This window comes from Lithobates pipiens, unplaced genomic scaffold (genome assembly GCF_037356315.1).
Source record: "Lithobates pipiens isolate NorthernLeopardFrog02 unplaced genomic scaffold, aLitPip1_a1.2 Scaffold_18, whole genome shotgun sequence".
NCBI lineage: Eukaryota > Metazoa > Chordata > Amphibia > Anura > Ranidae > Lithobates > Lithobates pipiens.
In genome coordinates this window covers 292,562,037-292,582,896 of record NW_027507758.1, presented here as the reverse complement: position 1 = coordinate 292,582,896, position 20,860 = coordinate 292,562,037, and the positions used below count along the sequence as shown (strand labels likewise).

General features: G+C 41.3%; 1 protein-coding gene across 1 annotated transcript in view; it reads left to right on the top strand.

The window, feature by feature from the left end:
* Positions 1 to 20,434, top strand: part of CDC40 (cell division cycle 40) — a 104,447-nt gene extending 84,013 nt beyond the window's left edge. Inside the window, exons 12-15 of the mRNA XM_077487124.1 lie at positions 8,352 to 8,485; positions 9,039 to 9,115; positions 10,945 to 11,089; positions 19,432 to 20,434. Coding sequence (XP_077343250.1) covers positions 8,352 to 8,485; positions 9,039 to 9,115; positions 10,945 to 11,089; positions 19,432 to 19,609 — 534 coding nt within the window. The 3' untranslated portion in view covers positions 19,610 to 20,434. The remainder of the gene's footprint in view (positions 1 to 8,351; positions 8,486 to 9,038; positions 9,116 to 10,944; positions 11,090 to 19,431) is intronic.
* Positions 20,435 to 20,860: the final 426 nt, after the last annotated feature.

Sequence of the window (20,860 nt, the reverse complement as noted above, 5' to 3'; positions counted from 1 at the left end):
TTGCGATACCCGTCGGAACTCCCAGAGTTATTTGCCTTCCTTGAAGTGGAGACGTTTGGGATACAGAACTGGTTGCAGCCAATAGTAAACACCTTAAGAAATAAGGTCGCTAGTAGAGAAGGGAGACCATGTATTCCAGAAAAAGATGGACTGACAAGAGAAAGGACAATCTCGCTTTAAATAGAAGGGAAGATATGGGATTCGGACGGGATGCCTCTCTATTATGGTCTCCTTTTTTTTTTTTTTTTAGCTAAAAGGGGCTGCTCCCTCCGGACTCCCCCCCCCCCCCCCTTTTTTTTTTTTTTTTTTTTTTTTTTTTTTTTACTTCCCCTTTTCCTGTTTCCCCGGAAGGGGGGTTAAGGGGGGGGGGGTTTTCTCTCCTTTGTCTCCCCCCCCCAGGGGGGCACTCGGGGTGTTCACCCGGGCTCTCCCTGAGTGGGGAGATGGATAGTTGACCCGTTAATGCTTCAGACCTTAGAATTCAGATATCACCCCTTTATATACCCGAGAAGAAGGAAGCAACCCCTTTTTTTTTCCCCTTTCCAAGGGGGGAGGGAGGTTAGTCTCTATCTTTACCCCCCCCCTTTTTTCCTTATTTTTTGGGGGGGGGGGGGTTTGGTTTGTTTTTGTTTTGGGTTTTTTTTGTTTTGGTTTGGGGGGTTTGGTTCATTTGGGGCAGGAAAATGGAGGTAGTAGGCGAACAGAGTTATAAGAGGGAGGAAGGGGTGGGAGGTGGTTACACTGGAAGGGGGAGTATATGGGGTATTTGGGGAAGATAAACAGGGACACAATAGAGGAATGGGGTTTTTTTTTTGGTGTGTGTTTGCTGTGAAAAGTAATATTATATTACTGTGGTATCATTTTTTTTTTTTTTTTTTTTTTTTCAGGAGGTGGGGGGGGGGGGAGGCAATGGGTAAAGAGGGGTGGTGTTTTTTTATTTTTTTATTATTGATGTCAGTGTGTACGCACACACAGATGTGTGTTTATAGGAACGGATAGGTTTGTATATATACACGGGGAAAGAAAAAATTCCAGAGTGCAATGGAATATATGAGGAGTGGTATTATTGTTTCTATTGTAATTATATCATTAGATTGTAATTATGTTATGAAATAAGGAAACTAGCACTGTATTCTTCTTCTTTTTTTTTTTTTTTTTGCATAATTTAGGTGGCACTATACAATTTGGTATGTGTATATGGAATACTAGGGGGAATATTCTGATAAAGTTTTGAAATATATGGAATAAACGGGAAAAACAGGAAAATCTGGAGGGAAGATATAAATAATAAATAAGAGGGAAAGGGGAGAACATACCAGATCTGTTCATACCGACAGCTTAAACAAGATGGGAACTCTAGGGAATCTAGAACTGTAATTACGGTAACTGTAATTAGGAGGAAGCAAGAGAGGGTTAGAAATGGGAAAGGGTAAGAAAGAGGAATGTGGGAGAAGATTATCACTACCCCTTGGGGGATGGTGGGGTGGAAGATGCAATGGGAGGAGGGGAAGGAAGGAAGGCATGTAGGTATAGGTAAAAAGGCGAGGTAACATGGAAAGGAAGCCCTAGATGGGGGCTTTAGGACCGGGTGGAGGGGATTGGGAACAGAGCTCTCGGTTCTGTGCCAAATCCAGGCCGAACCCCAAATTAGGTCTACACCCACCTGAGCCAGAGGGTCGGAGGCTCAGAGGGGGGTGTCTCTCTCAGGGGTATTTGGGTTTCCCTTTTTTTTCTTTTTTTTTTTCCCCCTCTCTCTCCTCCCCTCCCCCTCCCCCCGGATGGAGGGGATAAGGGTGACCTCTATGAATGTTAAGGGACTTAATGTCCCTGAAAAAAGAAGGATGCTATTAAATGATTTGAAACGTCATCGTACAGATGTAGCATTTGTACAGGAAACGCATTTTAGGACAGGTGGACTCCCCTTACTTCAGAACAAATTTTTTCCCTGTGTTTTTATCATGCACACAATCAAGAAGCAAAATCTAAGGGGGTGTCCACTCTCATATCTAATCGGATATCTTGGTCCCTTTTGGACAAACGAGTGGATGGGAATGGACGCTTCCTATTTCTTAAAGGCCATATTGATGGAGTAAAAGTAACTTTGGCTACGATATATGCACCAAACACACAACAAGATGCTTTCTTAAATAAAATTTTGAGAAAACTAGCAGAATTTGTAGAAGGAAAGTTGATTCTGGGAGGAGACTTTAATGTCTCCTTGGACCCCGGAATGGATACCTCTATGGGATCATCCTCAACCCCAGACGGTGTTAGGAAGAGGGTCAAACGGGAGATGCAGGAGATGCAGTTGGTAGATGTATGGCGGATTTTTCACGCAGGAGAAAAGGATTATACTTTTTTTTTCCAACCCGCATCAACAATACTCCCGTATTGATCTATTTCTTGTGCCGCACTATCTACTCACGTCAGTAATAGAGGTGACGATAGGAAATATAACCTGGACAGACCATGCACCGGTTACATTGCAGATCTCCCTGTCTAGCCTGGCTCGCTCCTCGGGACGTAGTTGGCCTTTGAATGAAAGTCTGCTACAGAAAGCAGATATACAGGAGGCTATTACAAAGGAAATGATGGCATACTTTCAGACCAACGACACCCCGGGGAGCGACCCGGGCATGATATGGGAGGCACATAATGTGGTCATGCGGGGGATTTTGATTAAACATGGCTCCCAAATGAAAAAAGCACGAGAAGCGCAGATAATAAAAATATCGGAAGAAATTCAAAAACTTGAAACGCAACATAAGAAAGTACAGACACCACTCCTAGGGAAAGATCTGGCACATTTGAGGAGGCAGATGACAGACCTTCTCCGCTATAAGGCGAAAGCGGTGATACAGGCAGGGAAGAGAACAGGGTATGAACTGGGAGATAAGTGTGGTAGAGTGTTGGCGGGGAAGCTTAAGGAGAAGGGGAGGACAATCTATGTACCCAATATAAAGGGAAGAAATGGACAGCTAATTGCAATGCCTAAAGATATAGCGCAGAGGTTCAAAGAATACTATGCGGCCCTCTATAATCTGACATCCCCTTCCTTCCCCATGGCCAAAGTGGAGGACTATTTAGCCTCGGGAGGTCTTCATAGATTGCCCTCTCCGGTCCGTAACAGCTTAGAAATCCCAATAACTGTTGAAGAATTAAGTGTAGCAATAAAATCAGTCAAAAAAGGGAAGACACCAGGTCCGGATGGATATACAATACAATATTATAGGAACTTCTTTTCAATATTAGGCCCACATATGGTAAAGGTTTTCAATGCGCTCGGCCGGACTGCCGCACCCCCTCCGGATATGCTTGGGGCACATATTTCGGTTATTCCAAAGGAGGGGAAGGATCCGACGGAGTGCGGCAGTTACCGGCCGATCTCATTGCTAAACGTGGATTTAAAATTTTTCACTAAAATATTGGCCTCCCGTCTACAATCGCACTTACATCAGCTGGTACATTTGGACCAAGTAGGGTTTATCCCCTCGCGTGAAGCGAGAGATAACGTAATCAAAGTATTAAACTTGGTACACTTTTCCAACCAAACAAAAACCCAGAGTGTCTTAAGTACGGATGCAGAAAAGGCATTTGACCGAGTCAATTGGAGATTTATGTTCGCGGTATTAAGACACATGGGGGTGGGAGAGGGTATGCTACGGTGGATTTCTGGGATATATGCCTCCCCACAGGCTTTAGTGAAGGTAAATGGAGTTTTTTCAGAACCATTTCAGATCTCAAATGGAACCCGCCAGGGCTGCCCTCTCTCACCCATATTGTTTGTCCTTTCATTAGAACCACTATTGAATAAAATCCGACAAAACCCGGATATCCAGGGACTCCAAATAGGGGGGCATAACTACAAAATATCATCATATGCGGATGACCTTTTTGTTTTCCCTTTCCAGACCAAACATCTCCTTACCAAACCTTATAGAGGAAATTGTAAGATATGGGGAGATATCAAATCTAAAAATAAATTATACAAAATCGGAGGCAATGGGGGTAGCTCTGCCCATAGGGGTACAACAGACTATACGGCCTAATTATAGCTTTAAATGGGTGAATGTAGCACTTAAGTATTTAGGTACATATATACCAGATAAGATGGAAAAGACTTTTACAGTAAATTTCCCCCCGTTACTACAGGAAATTTGGGTACTATTCGACAAATGGAAACAGGGATTACATTCGTGGTTTGCCAGATGTAATATTATAAAAATGAACATACTGCCAAAACTGTTATATCTATTTCAGACCTTACCTATAGATATTCCAACACCTTTTTTCCGCTAGATAGATACTCTTTTCACTAAATTTATATGGGCAAACAAACGACCAAGGATCAATAGAAACATCATGAGAGCTCCTAAACGTTACGGCGGCCTGGCAGTACCAGATATGTTTAAATATTACCAGGCAGTACATATTGGCAGAGTGATAGACTGGTGTAGACATACAGAATCTAAATTATGGACAGAAATGGAACAAAAATGCAGTTCAATACCCCTACGCAGAGCAATCTGGTGTTGTACAACATTACCAGAATTGCTTAAAAAACACCCACTTATAGGTCCAACGTTGCGGATAGGGGCTAAGATCTGTCGAAATCCTCAATTCTCTACAACAAACTCACCACTATTTCCCATTCTGGGTAATCCTAGTTTTTTACCGGGAATGGAACCAGGAGCATTTCAGGGACTTATAGAAAGGGGCTATACCCAAGCATCGCACTTTCTACAATTGGAAACATGGCCTTCGATCGCCACATTGACGCAACAAGGAGGTCGATATGAAATACATTTTTGGGAGGCATTACAGTTGCGACATTTTTTTCAATCGTTAGGACCGGCGACGAACTATCAAAGACAACTGACAAAGTTTGAGATATATTTTGAGGAGAAAGAGCCCCTTTCTCGGGTAATCTCTAAGATATATGAATTGCTGATTGCCCCTCCAGAAGGTTTTAAAATGCCTGGAATTGAGAAATGGGAGAAAGACCTGGGAAAGACTTTTTCACCCACACAACGGCAGAAGATTATATATCTGGCATTGAACTCATCGATCTATTCGCGGACTCAGGAATCTAATTATAAGATATTGACTCAGTGGTATTATACCCCGTCAAAACTCTGTAAGTTCTTTCCAGAGGCTTCTGACCGTTGTTGGCGGTGTAAAAAGGAATGGGGGACTTTGATGCATATATTTTGGCAATGCCCTAAGATAAGACAGTATTGGCTAGAAGTACAAAAGATCTCTCAAAAATTTACATCATACCAGATCCCAGAAGATCCGGCCTTTTTTTTTGCTTCATTGCACAGAAATACCTTTACAAACATATAGGAAATCGGTGATATGCCATCTAGTTAATGCAGCTAAGGTAGGAATTGCACTCAGATGGAAAGACCCCAGACCACCTTCAATTGCAATGTGGCTAAATAGAGTAAGAAACGTAGGTGCCATAGAGGACCTAGTTCTCTCTGCCCAAGATAGAAAGGATCAATATGATGAAACTTGGAGATCTTGGAACTCATTTATGAATTCTGAGGAAGGGAAGAATCTGATGGGGAACATAGCAGAGGAGTGAGTCCGCACGTACTTGAATGCGTTTGAACCCCCCTATGGGGGCTGGGAAGTACTTGTCTCTTGTGGGGGGGGGGGGGGGGTGAGGGGATAGAGGGAGAGGGAGGGGTGGGGGAAGGGGGTAAATAATAATAATAATAATTTTTTTTTTTTTTTTCGTTAGTTGGGGCAATGGGAAAAAAGATAAGATGAGGGAAGTCTGGGGGAGTTATAACTGGGGGAAATAAGAATTATAATGGATAAGAATGGAATAGATAGATAATATATATAAATTGGAATATGCAATGTGTAAATTAAATAATTTGGTTTTATTTATATAAAAGAGGAAAATGGAATATGCTTTATAGGATATAAGATATATCTATGTGAGAAATGAATGTCTTTGTTGCTCCCTGTAATTGTTGTTCCACCCCTCTGGACTTATGTGATCTAAATAAAGAAAGTTTAAAAAAAAAAAAGCAAAGGAAGAAGGCCTTCAAAAAATACTAGGTTGAGGGATCATCATTATCATTCAGACATTATAAAGAATGCAACAAGAAATGTAAGGGTGCAATTGGGGCAGCTAAGATGGAACACGAAAGACACAGCGGAAGAGGAAAGCAAAAAAATCCCAAGAAATTCTTTAAGTATGTAAACAGTAAAAAAGGAAGAACAGACCATATTGCCCCCATATAGAATGAGGAAGGACATCTGGTTACAAAGGATGGGCGATGGCCAAGGTATTTAATTTATTCTTCTCCTCAGTCTTCATGAGGGAATCGGGGGGGGGGGGGGGGGGGGGGGCTTCAGTAACCAAAACTGCAGTGTTTATTCTTATCACACATCACAGGAAGCACCTACGTGGTTAACAGAGGACAGAATTAAAATTAGACTTGGGAAACTTAACATTAATAAATCACCGGGACCAGATGGCTTGCATCAGAGGGTACTTGGGGAACTCAGTCAAGTAATTGCCAGACCATTGGTCCTAATTTTTACTGACAATCTGACTGGAATGGTACCAAGTGATTGGAGAAAAGCCAATGTAGCACCAATATTTAACAACGGCCCAAAATACATCCCTGGGAATTACAGACCAGTTAGCCTAACCTCAATAGTATGCAAGCTCTTGAAGGGGATGATAAGGGACTATATACAAGATTTTAGTTACAAAACCGGTATAATTAGCAGTAATCAGCATGGATTCATGAACAATCGTCCTTTCCAAACCAATCTATTAACCTTCTATGAGGAGGTGGAAGGCCCGCAGATGTGATGTATCTGGATTTTGCAAAAGCATTTGACACAGTTTCTTATAAACATTTACTGTACAAAATGAGGTCCGTTGGCATGGACCATAGGGGGTGTGTACATGGATTGAAAACTGGCTACAAGGGCGAGTTCAGAGGGTTGTGATAAATGGGGAGTACTCGGAATGGTCAGGGGTGGGTAGTGAAGTCTCCCAGGGTTCTGTGCTGGGACCAATCCTTCTTTTTTTTTTTTTTTTTTTTTTTCTTCTTGTTCATAAACGACCTGAAGGATGGGGTAAATAGTTCAAATTCTCTGTATTTGCAGGCTATACTAAGCTAAGCAGAGCCATAACTACTCCGTAGGATGTGGAAACCTTGCAAAAAGATCTGAACAAATTAATGGGGTGGGCAACTACATGGCAAATGAGGTTTAAGGTAAAATAATGCATTTGGGTGGCAAAAATATAAATGAAATCTACACACTGGGGGGAGAACCTCTGGGGGAATCTAGGATGGAAAAGGACCTGGGGGTCCTAGTAGATGATAGGCTCAGCAATGGCATGCAATGCCAAGCTGCTGCTAGCAAAGCAAACAGAATATTGGCATGCATTAAAAAGGGGATCAACTCCAGAGATAAAACGATAATTCTCCCGCTCTACAAGACTCTGGTCCGGCCGCATCTGGAGTATGCTGTCCAGTTCTGGGCATCAGTCCTCAGGAAGGATGTCCTGGAAATGGAGCGAGTACAAAGAAGGGCAACTAAGCTAATAAAGCGTCTGGAGGATATTAGTTATGAGGAAAGGCTGCGAGCACTGAACTTATTCTCTCTGGAGAATAAACGTTTGAGAGGGGATATGATCTACATTTATAAATGCCATACTGGTGACCTCCACAATAGGGCTAAAACTCTTTTGCGGAAGAGAGTTTAACAAGACGCGTGGCCACTCATTAAAATTAGAAGAAAAGAGGTTTAACCTCAAACTACGTAGAGGGTTCTTTACTGTAAGAGCGGCAAGGATGTGGAATTCCCTTCCACAAGCGGTAGTCTCAGCGGGGGGCATCGAGGGTTTCAAAGAACTATTAGATAAGCACCTGAACGACCACAACATACAGGGATATACAATGTAATACTGACATATAATCATACACATTGGTTGGACTTGACAGACTTATGTCCTTTTTTGTAACCTCACCTACTATGTATGTGTATGTGTGTATATGTGTGTGTATATATATATATATATATATATATATATATATATATATATATATATATATATATATATATATATATTTTTGTACTAACTACCATGTAGCTTCAGGTGTCATTTAGATGCTTATGGGGGATAAACGTATAACAATCCTTAATTTGTATTTACTGCAAAGTATAAATGTATTCATTTAACTATTTTAAGGTGTGTGTATGTTGCAAATGCTTTCTTCGTTAGAAAAAAAAAACATGGATTTTGTTTGTGTTGGCTTTATCAGGACTTCGTTAATCTATGTTCATGTAATGACTGTCTGTTAAATTTCCAGTGGGATATTCGGACAGGAGAAATTGTCCAAGAGTATGACAGGCATCTGGGAGCTGTCAACACCATTACGTTTGTGGATGAGAACAGACGCTTTGTAAGCACCTCTGATGATAAAAGCTTGAGAGTTTGGGAATGGTAAGTCTCATGGTGAAATAATTTCTGAAATCCAGAGAGATATGTTATACAAATGATTGCATGGTTTATCGGTACAGTTTTTAAAAAATGTATTATCATTGGGACTCTCACCTTTTTTTTCTTTCAAAACATATGCTTTTCTTCAGCATATGGTCCTTATTTTTCATTTGCACAAACTAGATTTTGTTTCTTTGCCATTCCAGTGTTGTGTGCATTTGCATCTGTAATTACACTTGAAACAGCTTGAGCTCATTTTCGGAGTTGGATTCTGTTCCTTCAGCAATTTAATTTTGTCAGTTTTACTTCCAATAACATAAGGCTGCTTTCAATACTGCAATATTTTAAGCATTTTTAATTGCGGTCAGGTTACAGTGACTTCCTTTCTTTGAATGACATGCCAGATATGAAAATGTTTAACAAAAATGACAAAAGTCAACTTGTCAGATCATACAATATATAAAACTATGAATTTTGTATACCCTTTTGACTATTCCACTATTCCATTTTTTTTTTTTCATAATTTTTTTTTTTTTTTTTTTTTTTTTTTTTTTAGGGATATCCCTGTGGATTTTAAATACATAGCAGAGCCAAGTATGCACTCAATGCCAGCTGTTACACTTTCTCCTAATGGTAAGTATAATTCAAGGTAAAGTGGGCAGATTTTGGGAAAGTGACACATTAGTAAATCCCAAGCTACGTTTGGTACACTGACTTACCCCCCTATCTTATTACTTTGAAAAAATTATAATAATAGAACTGCCGGCTGGTATAACACGCAGGCCAAAATACCAGGTTGCTCTGAAAACTTTTGCAGTCAATCGTTTTGGCGAAGCTTTATTGCCCCTTTCCAGGCATTCATATAGTCCAGTGAGGCAGTGGAGTAAGCGCTAATTTTAGCGTGAAACGCTTCAGTATTTTTTGTTATGAATTTTTTCCTTTGCTGTTGCGATTTGTGTGATGCAAGGTTTTTTAGTTGAAACAATAAAGGCACAATTCACTTTATCAGATCCGGAGTGCGGCTATCCAGAGTTCTTCTGCAATTAGCCTGCACCTGGGACCTCTACCTGTTTGGAGGAAGAGCATTCAGTTTTCCCGGTGGATCAGCCTGGAGCGGTGGATTTCCTTTTTTTCCCATTGTAATGGGCCATTAGGAATATGGGGGAGTGGTAAGAAATAGGCAAGCTCTAGCAGTACCTAAAAGCGTCAGATTGTCAACTAGCCCAGCAAAGGGATGCCCAGGAAGCAGTTAAAGCTGCAGGTGCCTGTAATCACTGAGAACATAAGCAATAAGCCTTTAAAAGATCAGCTACTGATTTAAAGTGTGAAATTTGGTTTTGGAAGCTGTCGCTGTGAACTTTTCATATGTAATCCAATGAGCTGACGTGCATGTAAAAAAGGGCATTAGGGCACCAAACAAACCCATCAATGAGATAGCAGAAACAATGGGAATGTACAGTAAATACAGCTGAAATGTTTTGCTTTTTAATAGAGTACAGAAGGGTTAAAACCCCTGTCAAGTTTTTTTTATTTTTTTTACCGCTGTCTGTGCCCCCACTGGCAAGATTCACCCACTGTATTTGTATTTGTCTTGGTGACCATTTCTACGGAAATAGAATGATGGGAAATCCAAAATATTTTGCCACCAGAACTGAAATGCAAGGGAGAACTTTTAATGGGGATCCCCTTTCCAATGGCAACTTTTGGGTTCACACTTTCACAGTACATGAATACATGTAACACTACGACTGTAGGAACTGCTTGAGTATTACCCAGACAGTCCTCAATTCTTCACTGGCAGCCAGGTAGAAAGTATTTTCTGCAGCCAGATCTCAATGTAGTCAAATACCAGTCTAGGGGTGTTTTTGTAGATTTAGTTTGTATGAACTTGGATAGGGTAGGGGATTTGTAGTAGGATACTCCAGAACAAAGCTTTGCACAACTTAAGGACTCTTGCTGATCTAGAATTGAGTAGTAGGTGAAGTCTCTTGCGGGGAGCAGATGGCAGACTTCCTGTGTAGCAGTCCAGGAATAAAGAGCATAAGCAAAGTCACTTGTAGTGAAGGACAGGTAGACAAAGCTCTTCCGATCACTATCCAGTGATCCCTTTCGTTTGAACCCTTGCCTGACTGTACTAGCACAAAGGGGTAGCCAAAAAGAAATGAGCAATCTTAACTAATGTGTTGCAGTGTTCGGTTAGGCAGAATGCTGCAGATGGATTTGCCTCTAGCCCACTGTTAGTCAGAAGAGCAAATTACATTAATCTAAATATTAAAATCCCAGCACCTAGACTAGGAGGGTGCTACACACAGCAATGTCACATCTAACCACACCTGGGTTCTGTAGTCTAGTTTAAGTTTTTTGATATGCATATATTTTTTTATTTTATAATTGTTGCATTGCTTCTTAATAGATGGTTATGGTTTTGGTTGTCTTACTGTATTGTTCAAATTCATTTACAGGTAAATGGCTGGCATGTCAATCGATGGACAACCAAATTTTAATATTTGGTGCACAAAATAGGTTCAGGCTGAATAAAAAGAAGATTTTTAAGGGTCATATGGTTGCAGGCTATGCTTGTCAAGTAGACTTTTCACCAGACATGAGGTAATTTTGTTACTTTTTGTTTTTGTGTTTTTTTTGTATCTAGTTGTCTCTGCAGGCCTGTCATCTTGAATTGCATACTATGTTTATTTTACATTCCAACGATTACTGGGACAATTTAAGAATCAGTTTGTTAAAATGGAAACTAATGAATACATCTTATGTTAAATTATTTACCAAATAATAGAACTCTGCTATAGGAAGTATAGAGGCTGCGTTCACTAACATCTGACTTCACTAGTTTATATTATGCAAAACGCAGTTTTTCTCAGGACCTAAAGCATTTATAAACTCGCCCATATCTTATATAAGCTTTAAAGTGGTTGTAAAGGCATAAGTTTTTTTATCTTTATGCATTGAGATAAAAAAATCTTATGTGTGCAGCAGCCCCCCTTAATACTTACCTGATTCCCACCTCTAACCATCGATGTGCACAAGTGCCTCGGCTGTCCGGGACCCTCCCTCCTGATTGGCTGAGACACAGCAGCAGCGCCATTGGCTAGCTGACAGAGCAGCAGGTGCCAATCAGGAGAGAGGGGGCGGGGCCGAACTGCAGCTCTGTGTCTGAATGGACACCTAGCGCTGCAGTTTTAGGTGCCCCCTAGCAAGCTGCTTGCTCTGGGGGGCCTCTTGACAGGAGGGAGAGGCCAGGAGTGCTGGCAAGGGACCTGAGAAGCAGAGCATCTGGGCTGCTCTGTGCAAAACCACTGCACAGAGCAGGTAAGTATAAAATGTTTTTTTTTTCCTCCTTTAAAAATAAACAAAAACTTTAGTATCACTTTAACATTATGTTAATACCCGGTAATCCGGTCTTGTTCCCAAATGTGCTGCTGTGCTCTCACCCTGCCACACAGACCTGCTGCTAAAGACTATTTTCTATTATGGTTGTCACTATGGGAAAACCTGTTTTGGTAGTACAAGTAGCCATCACTGAAGTGAAAGCTTGTAGACCGGAATTGAAGTGGCTACAGATCAGCACCACTGAGATGCAGTAAAGGATAAGAAAGGAAGATGAAAACAAAGTAGAAGTCCACCCTAAAACTCAAATCCCTGCATCTACAGACACCCATGATCTAACACTAACCTATCTAGCCCTGTAAAGAAGAAATCAGTGTACTTGCCTTTCTGCAGTCAATCCGACCCGATCCCAAACTGAGCTGTCAGCCACAGCTTCTCTGTAAGGGCGGGTGCAGAGGACATGTCTGACAACGGAAGCCCCATAGTAAGTCTAAGGGTGACGTCAGTCAATATTCATTTCACAGCTGCTGCTGGCCATGTCCTCTGCAGAGCTGCTGTCGCTGGAGACTGGATCTGCCTCAGAAAAATTATTTATACAGATTTGTTCTTTACAGGACTAGATAGGTTAGTGTTCGAATGTGGATGTTTGCAGATGCAGGGATTTAAATCTTAGGATGGACTTGCACTTTAAAAATGGCAAATGATACACAGTGCTTTAGCAAACTTAATGTCATTCAGTTAGGCTTTACATCTTTAACATATACTGTCCCGGTGTTAGGCTGGCATAGGGGTGCAGATATCTCCCAGAGCAGAGACCCTTCCCACTGATCCCAGGGACCCTTTACTCCTGTCACAGGACCCTTTATTACAGTCTCACAGCAGGACCCTTTCACATCTTTTGCAGTGCCCCCACAGTGGTGGAACAACAGGGTCCAGCCACAAGTGCAACCTTTATGACCCTGGTAGTTTCCCCCCCCCCCCCCCCCACCCCACTAGTGCCTATAGTTTTTTATTATATTTAACAGCATTTTAGGAGTCCCATGGGGGGGGGGGGGGGGGGACAAAGCAGATTGTACAGAGCTTTCCGTTCATTCCTATACTGAAGCATAGTAAACACAATTTACAATGCCTCAGTTATTAATGGACAGAGTCAGTGATTGGTACCGATCACTGACTGTCTATTCAAAAAAAGGAAGGGTCAATAAATGACTTTATTTACTGGCTCCTCCTCTCCATCCTGACACATCCCCCACACCCTCCATCCTTCCTGAAGCCACGGGAGGGAGAGAAGGAGAAGCAGGCTTTCACATGCTGCAGGAGGAAAATGGAGAGCATGGGTTCCTCTATATGCCATTTCAGATCTATGTGTATTGAGCTGCACATTGTAAAGTGTATAAGCACCTCTCAGTATAGATAAAATAAAAATAACTGCGCTCCTGTGAATATAAAAGTATATTGATCATATATCACCACTGTGACAAAAAAGTACATTGAACAGCAACAATTTCAAAAACTGAATATATAGTGAAGTCCATATACAACCCTGTAACCCCAAGTGCAAATATCGTCCTCAGTGAGTATAGGAAGTTCTTCTCTCCACCAGCATGCAGACACACTCACCAGATTCAGTATACCCCTTATTTAGGCAGTCAGATGCGCATAAGTGGAGAGAGAATCTCAAGAATATCCCACGTTGGGTCTAAAATGTGGAATCCAAGTCACTGCTGACATCATTCAATGTAAAGACTGTACTTTAAACTCCAATGGTGCTATATAGGGAGAGGAAAAAGGGCTCTCATGGTGGTGTATTTAAAATATTTTTCTTTATCGTACATCACGAGACATAGAGCAGCCACAGTAATTACTATGTGGTTTATACGCCACCTATAGGTGAATGGACACTGGCAGATCAATCAAAAAGCAAGTCCTCCCACACATGAAGTACCTCAGATTTTTCTTTTTCAGTGTCTGTAAGGTGTGATGCATGTGCTACTTGGAGGTCTGGAATGATTCTATTGAGAATCAAGGACTTCGATACATTTGACAAAGCTGTCAGCCAAAATGGATGGTACCCGAGCCTCATTGGATGAGAGAGAAGATTCCTCAAGGTTTGCCTGTAATGCAGCCTTATGGCGGTGGACCCTGTGTAATTGAACCCTGTGCAGTGTTTGTTCTGACCAGGATGCTTTCCTGCAGGGTGCTATACAGGTCCAGTTGAGTGGGCCTCAGATTGAGGGGGACAAAGTTTCTGAAGGTCTTTTATGACTAAGGCTACCGTGATGGAATGAAGGTTGGACTCCTTATGTTCAGAGCCCTGCAGCGGGAATGGCAAGTCTGCATTTTGCAGTTTATCTTTAAAAAAAAAAATCTGACTTTCTGTCCTCCCAGTGGCCACTGGGAACAGTGTGCTATTCATGCTCTGTGTACTTCTCTGGAGTATTTGGCTGCATTGTCTCCTCCAGCAACTAGAGGGTGCTGGTTCGCTCTATATGGCCTACTCCTTTGTAGGCAGAGCTGGCCTCTGAGACGTAGCTTCAGCTCATAGCTACATAATGAAATGTAAACATTCTATGGGAGAACTATGTGACCAGACAAGTCATGGTTATATACTGCATAAAGGTATATTTACTACTTAATCCTGGGGGCTTGTACAACTGTCTGTTGATACACCCATGTACCCAAGAAAGTACAAGTATCACTGCACTTTTAAGGAGTTATGTCTCCAGAATAGCGTGCATTTGGTCTGCAGCATAGAAGCTGCACTGGATGCCTATGTACTTGGCTAAACTTGTATGGGGCCAGGTGCAGTTTAGTAAGAGCATGCTTAAACGCATGTTTGCATAAAGATACAGGTTTATACATGTTTGCACACAGATATACTTGAATGGTAGCAGTTCCAAAACTAAATTGGGACATGAGGTCTATCTTCAGATCTCAAACCGCTGGGCATCCTTCTGTTTCAGATAAGCTCAGTCTATTCAATGATGACTCCTCTGCAAGAGGTAGTTTTTGAGATCCGTAGTCATCAATAATGCATATCTTCATGTGCTATTTTTTTCCAGGCTCATCAAAGATTTCTGCAATCACAGTAGGAGGTTGTGTTTTTTTTTTTTCTTTCTTTTTTGTGACTGTCCTTCAGGCTGGCCACAGTTTCCGACTGTTCACAAAGCTCCTAGCCCCCGGTGCTGGACTTGCTAAAGACGCAGGGGGTGACCATCTCCATATGCCTCCATAACCTTTGCTCGAGAAGCAGTCCGTTACAGATTTTCTTTCAATACATTCTGCATTAAGAAGTTGTATCTAGGTTGAAGCAAGTTCCTTATGTACAGTCCTGCTCCAGGCCTTTTGTAGAGGATCATTCTCTGTCTGGAACATGAAGATCCAGGCATTGGTTTGTCGGAAGGCTCTGTGCATTGGTTTGTCGGAAGGGTGTTGCAGAGCCAAAATTGGTGGCTGATGGTTCAGAATCTGGAGAGGTTGAAATTCTTCCTTTTAAGGGTTTGGAAGATGACCACTGATGCCAGCCTCACCAGTTGAGTTGAAGGTGGTTACAGTTCAGTGTACTTGGTCTCCACAGGAGAGGATACTGGCCATCAATATCTTGTAACTTTGTGCCAGTACACCTTGCTCTGGATTACAATTGAGAGGGGTGGTGCTCAGTGGGTCTATCAAGTAGAATTATCCCACATCCCTTTAGTTTTGAGGCCATTTATCAAATAACCAGTAGGGATGCTGCTGAGATGGAGGGGCAGGAAGTGTGAATATTTGGCTATAATATATGTTTATGTATCTGGATTCTGGTTTGCTGATTGTGATTATTAATGAAAAATGTATTTGGAGGAGTGTGTGTGTGTGTGTGTGTGTGTGTGTGTGTGTGTGTGTGTGTATATATATATGTGTAATAAAAATATAGATATATACTGGGTCTTGTCCAATCCCTGTAATCAAAAAAAAGTAGAACTAGTAGTGCCCTAGGGCACATACCAAAACACCTCCACGGATTTATCAAAGGAACAGACCAGGTAAGTAAAGTACAAAATATTTTATTAGGAAATATTTAACAAGCATGAAATATCTCATAAAGCATATGCAAATGACAGGAAATAAAAACACTCAGTAAGGTACCCAACATGCAGGTAATGGATGGTAAACGGTGGTTGCCCAAAAGAACAGTGTTGGTGGGGCTAACCACTCTACATTCCAGGCGTGGACGCCTTACATGTTTAAACCTCAAAACGATCCTTCTTCAGAGATATATTTAAGTCGAATATCACATTGAAGTTGCACAAGCCGAGAAATATGCCTGGTTGAAAAACAGATTTCTTGTAGTCAAAAGGCTGTACACCAGATGGCCAGTGTCCTGGTTAAAAGCTGCAGTGCCAACAACCAGAAACTATGAGAACAATTAGGTTGGTATTTAGAGACTAGTCTAGTGATGTAGCTGGGGGCCAAGTTGTGGATGGCTTTGTAAGTAGTTTTTAGTATTTTGAACTTAGTTAATTGGGCGAGCGAAAGCCAGTGAAGGTGTTGATAGAGGTGTAGCAAACACAGAGCGATTGGTAAGGTGGATGAGTCTGGCAGCAGAATTCATGATGGATTGAAAGGGTGATGGGCTATGTAGAGGTAAGCCAATGAGAAGGAAGTTTCAGTAGTCAAGGCGAGAGATGACTAGGGAGTGAATTAAGAGCTTTGTGTCATTGGTTAGAAAGAGGTGTATTTTGGAGGTGTTGGGGAGGTTGAGGCGGCAAGATTTGGGTAGTGATTGGACATGGGGCTTAAAGGAGAGTTCCGAGTCCAGGACTACACCTAGGACCTTGGCATGCGGGGGATGGGCATATAGTTGTGCCATCGATTTTGGACAGAGATCAGCGGGAGGAAGCATTATAATTTCGGTTTTGGATAGATTGAGTTTGAGGAAGTGGTGTGACATCCAGACTGATCTATCCGATGGTAAATTAGTGATGCATGAGGAGAGGGAGGGAGTGAGCTGAAGAGTAGAAAAATATTTGGGTGTCATCAGCATAGAGGTGATATTGGAAGCCATGGGAGGCTATCGGCTGACCCAGGGAGGAGGTGTAGATTGAAAATAGGAGAGATCCAAGAACAGAACCTTGGGATATCTCCTAATGTCCAGACTGCTTGCTGTCAGCAAGCAGTTTGGAGGTGAAGCAGGGTTTTTTTTTCTCTACAAACTAGGAAAGATCCAACATCAGTGTTTTCCTGAACAAATTGTGTGCTGCTGAGCTGCTGGAGATTAACAGTGGGAGCGATTTGCAGCACTCCACCAATTGGGTCTGTACAGTAGAGTGGCCAGATGAAAGCCACTCCTCTGTAAAAGGTGCAACTCTTTGGCCTGAATGCCAAGCATCATGTCTGAGGGAAACCAGCACCGCTCATCACGTGGCCAATACCATGACAGTGAAGCATGGTGGTGGCAGTATCATGCTGCCGGGGATGTTTTTCAGCAGCAGGAACTGGGAGACTAGTCAGGATCGAGGGGAAAGATGAATGCAGCAATGTACAGAGACATCCTTGTTGAAAACTTGCTCCAAAGAGCTCTGGACCTCAGACTGGAGCAAAGGTTCATTTTCCAACAGAGCAACGGCCCTAAGCACACAACCAAGATGACAAGAGTGGCTACGGGACAGCTCTGTGAATGTCCTTGAGTGGCCCAGACTTGAACCTGATTGAACATCTCTGAAGAGATCTGAAAATTACTGCCCCCGACACTCCCCTATCCAACCTGATTGAGAGGTCCTGTAAAGAATGGGAGAAACTGGCCAAAAATTGGTGTGCCAAGCTTGTAGCATCATACTCAAAAAGTCTTGAGGCTGTTATTGGTGCCAAAGTATTGAGCAAAGGCTGTAAATACTTAAGTACATGGTACTTTTTAGTTTCTTTTATTTTTAGTATATTTGCAAAGATTTCAAACAATCCACTTTTATGTTGTCATTATGGTGTATTGTTTGTAGAATTTTGAGGAAAATAATGAATATTATCTATTTTGGAATAAGGCTCTAACATAACAAAATGCGGTAAAACTGAACAGCTGTAAATACTTTACGGACGCACTGTATTTTTGTTGGTTTTTACTAGGTATTAATATAGTTCTATTGCCTGTGCGGTTTGCCTTACCTGTGGTTTGTGACATCATGACTGATTAATTCCCTTATGTCCATGGTTTGCTACAGCTAGCCTGTCCTTATTAACCTCCCTGTTCTGGAATGTACCACTTGCAGTACATGCGTTGCCATCGGCTCTATATCACATCACAAATGTGGGAGTGTTGGTGTAATAAAGAAAAATCTTTCAGCTGCATCAGTGAGCTCTGTGTGTCTGTGAATGCTCTGTGTGTTTATGGCTGTCAGATCTAACTACTGGTAGCTATCTCTCACCTGGACCAGCACTAGACTGAGAGACCCAAGGATATGTCGTTTCTTCACAGGCAGTGACACTTCTTATGTGCGTACACACGGTCGGAATTTCAGCCGGCAAAAGACAGATGAGAGCTTTTCGTCGGAAAATGCGACCGTGTGTATGCTTCATCTGAATTTTACTGGCCGAATTTCCGTCGGCAAAAGATTGAGAGCAGGTAATCAATTTTTCCAAACTGAAAAAGTTTCCATCGGCAATTCCAATTGTGTGTATGCAAAAACTCAACGCATGCTCAGATTCAACTACAAGACGGAAGCTACTGGCTATTGAACTTCCTTTTTCTAGTCCTGTCGTATGTGTTGTACGTCACCGCGTTCTTAATGATTGGAATTTGGTGTGACCGTGTGTATGCAAGACCGCTTGATTGAAATCCCATCTGCATTCCGTCGGGAAAACCATCAGAGTGTTTTCCAACCAAAATTCCAATTGTGTGTACGGGGCATTAGAATACAGACAGAGGCCATGTATGAACCTTTGCAGTGCAATGCTGCACGCCTCATATTTGAACACAAACTGCTGACAAAGGAATGTGACAATTTACACCACTATATTCTGTATGTACAGGCCAACAAATGGTGCCATTAAACTTTATGATCAATGCACCGTTGATGCAGGTTAAAAACGCAAGGTGCAGGTAGGACATTTTATGTTTGCAAGGGCCCTTTCACACAGGCTTTTCCATTCATCCTTTTTTCACCTGGACTGCAAGTCATACCTTGTGAATGTAAATGGATGACAGTCTCTGTCCAGAGCCAGCCATTCCCAGGTAATCTCTCCATGAGCAATTACAAGTGAGCAGCCTCAAATAGCTGTGGGAGCTGTCAGCCTCCAATTGCTTTTATTGGGACTTCACATCTGCTGCTTATTGCAAGGAACCCCACTACTAGGTCTTCTCCCACATCTAATCACAAACTGCCCCATTTGCAAGTGTGAACAGGGCCTTAAACTGATGTAACTTGAATCAGTATTCATCTTTATTTTTAATTTTTTATTTATTTTTAGACGTCATCAGTTCAGTCACATTTTTTGCTATGTGAAAGGATGGTAAAAATATTCACTTTTGCATTATAAGTACATACTGTTTTGCTAAATTTCTTTTAATGGTAGCTGAGTTGCTGATTTCTAATATAGCATTGATGTCTTTTAATCATGATTTTTTTTTTTTTTTTAAGTTATGTGGTTTCCGGTGATGCTGATGGAAAGCTGAACATCTGGGATTGGAAGACCACTAAACTGTACAGCAGATTGAAAGCTCATGATAAAGTGTGCATAGGTGCAGTATGGCACCCACATGAAACATCTAAAGTTATCACATGTGGATGGGATGGCCTCATCAAACTTTGGGACTAAAAGCTCATCATCGACATACGTTGATTAGACCATGTTTATGTGTAAAGAACTTTATCTTCTGATGGAGCTTGCACCCAGATAATGGTTGATCAGACTACTTTACAATTGAAAGGGATGGTGATTAACAGGAATTACACTTGTGCCGGATCATTGCCTTTCCTCTCCGGTGCAGACATTGCTTCTTCTCATTCAGTATGAAAACCTTGCTATTTATATTCCCGGATTTTCTTGTCTCAAACGGTATCTATGTATTTCCTTATTTTTTTATTTCCTTGAGCCAGACTTTTTTCAGAAAATCATATCCTAGAGAACTCAATTTATAACACAGATAGATATATACATGTTTGGCTGTGATCACCAGGGTATCCTTTATGATGGCTTTGGTAAAAACCAGGGAAAGAGATAAAGCATACAACCCGCAAACTGAAACCAATATGAGATTCCAAGCAAAGAGAGAACATTACGCATCGATTCTTCCCCATCATTTTCACTTCTCTTCACCTGGTTGGGACAAGAACTGTGCTGCTGTATAGAGAACAACTGTTCTATGTGTTGATATTTTTACATCTTTGCCATTTTATACCAAACTAGAATAGTGGTAAAAAAAAGAGCCATGTGTGTATACATATTATTCTGCTCAGGCAAGAAAGACTTCAGTGTTTCAGCTGATATTTTTAGACCTGTATCTGATACAGCAATATGGCTGCATGTATATTTATACTCAGAGATCGTCTCTATATATCTGTGCGTTACTGAAGATACCTGTACAGAAACTGTTCATTTTTTGTATGTCATAATAAATTTTAATTTTGTCTTTTTACATTGCTTTAGTCTGTGCTTGGTGACTCTTATTATGGTACAGACACCATTTAATTTGATATCCTTTGTTTAATGTTTCCATACACCTTTAGATTGCTAAAAAGGTAGAATATGTAAGATATTTTTTTTAAATAAAGTGAATCTGGAGGAATTAAAACATGGGAGTTTCTATCAATGAACTGTTTAGGCACTTCAATACCAGGCACTTTCTCCCCTTCCTGCACAAGCCAATTTTCAGTTTCAGCGTTGTCGCTTTTTAAATGGCAATTGTGTGGCCGTGCAACACTGTACCCAAATTAAATTTTTATCATTTTGTTCCCACAAATAGAGCTTTCTTTTGGTGGTATTTGATCACCTAATGGGGTTTTTATTTTTGCTGAACAAATAAAAAAAGACCAACAATTTTGAACAAAATGTTTTGCGTTGTTTCCG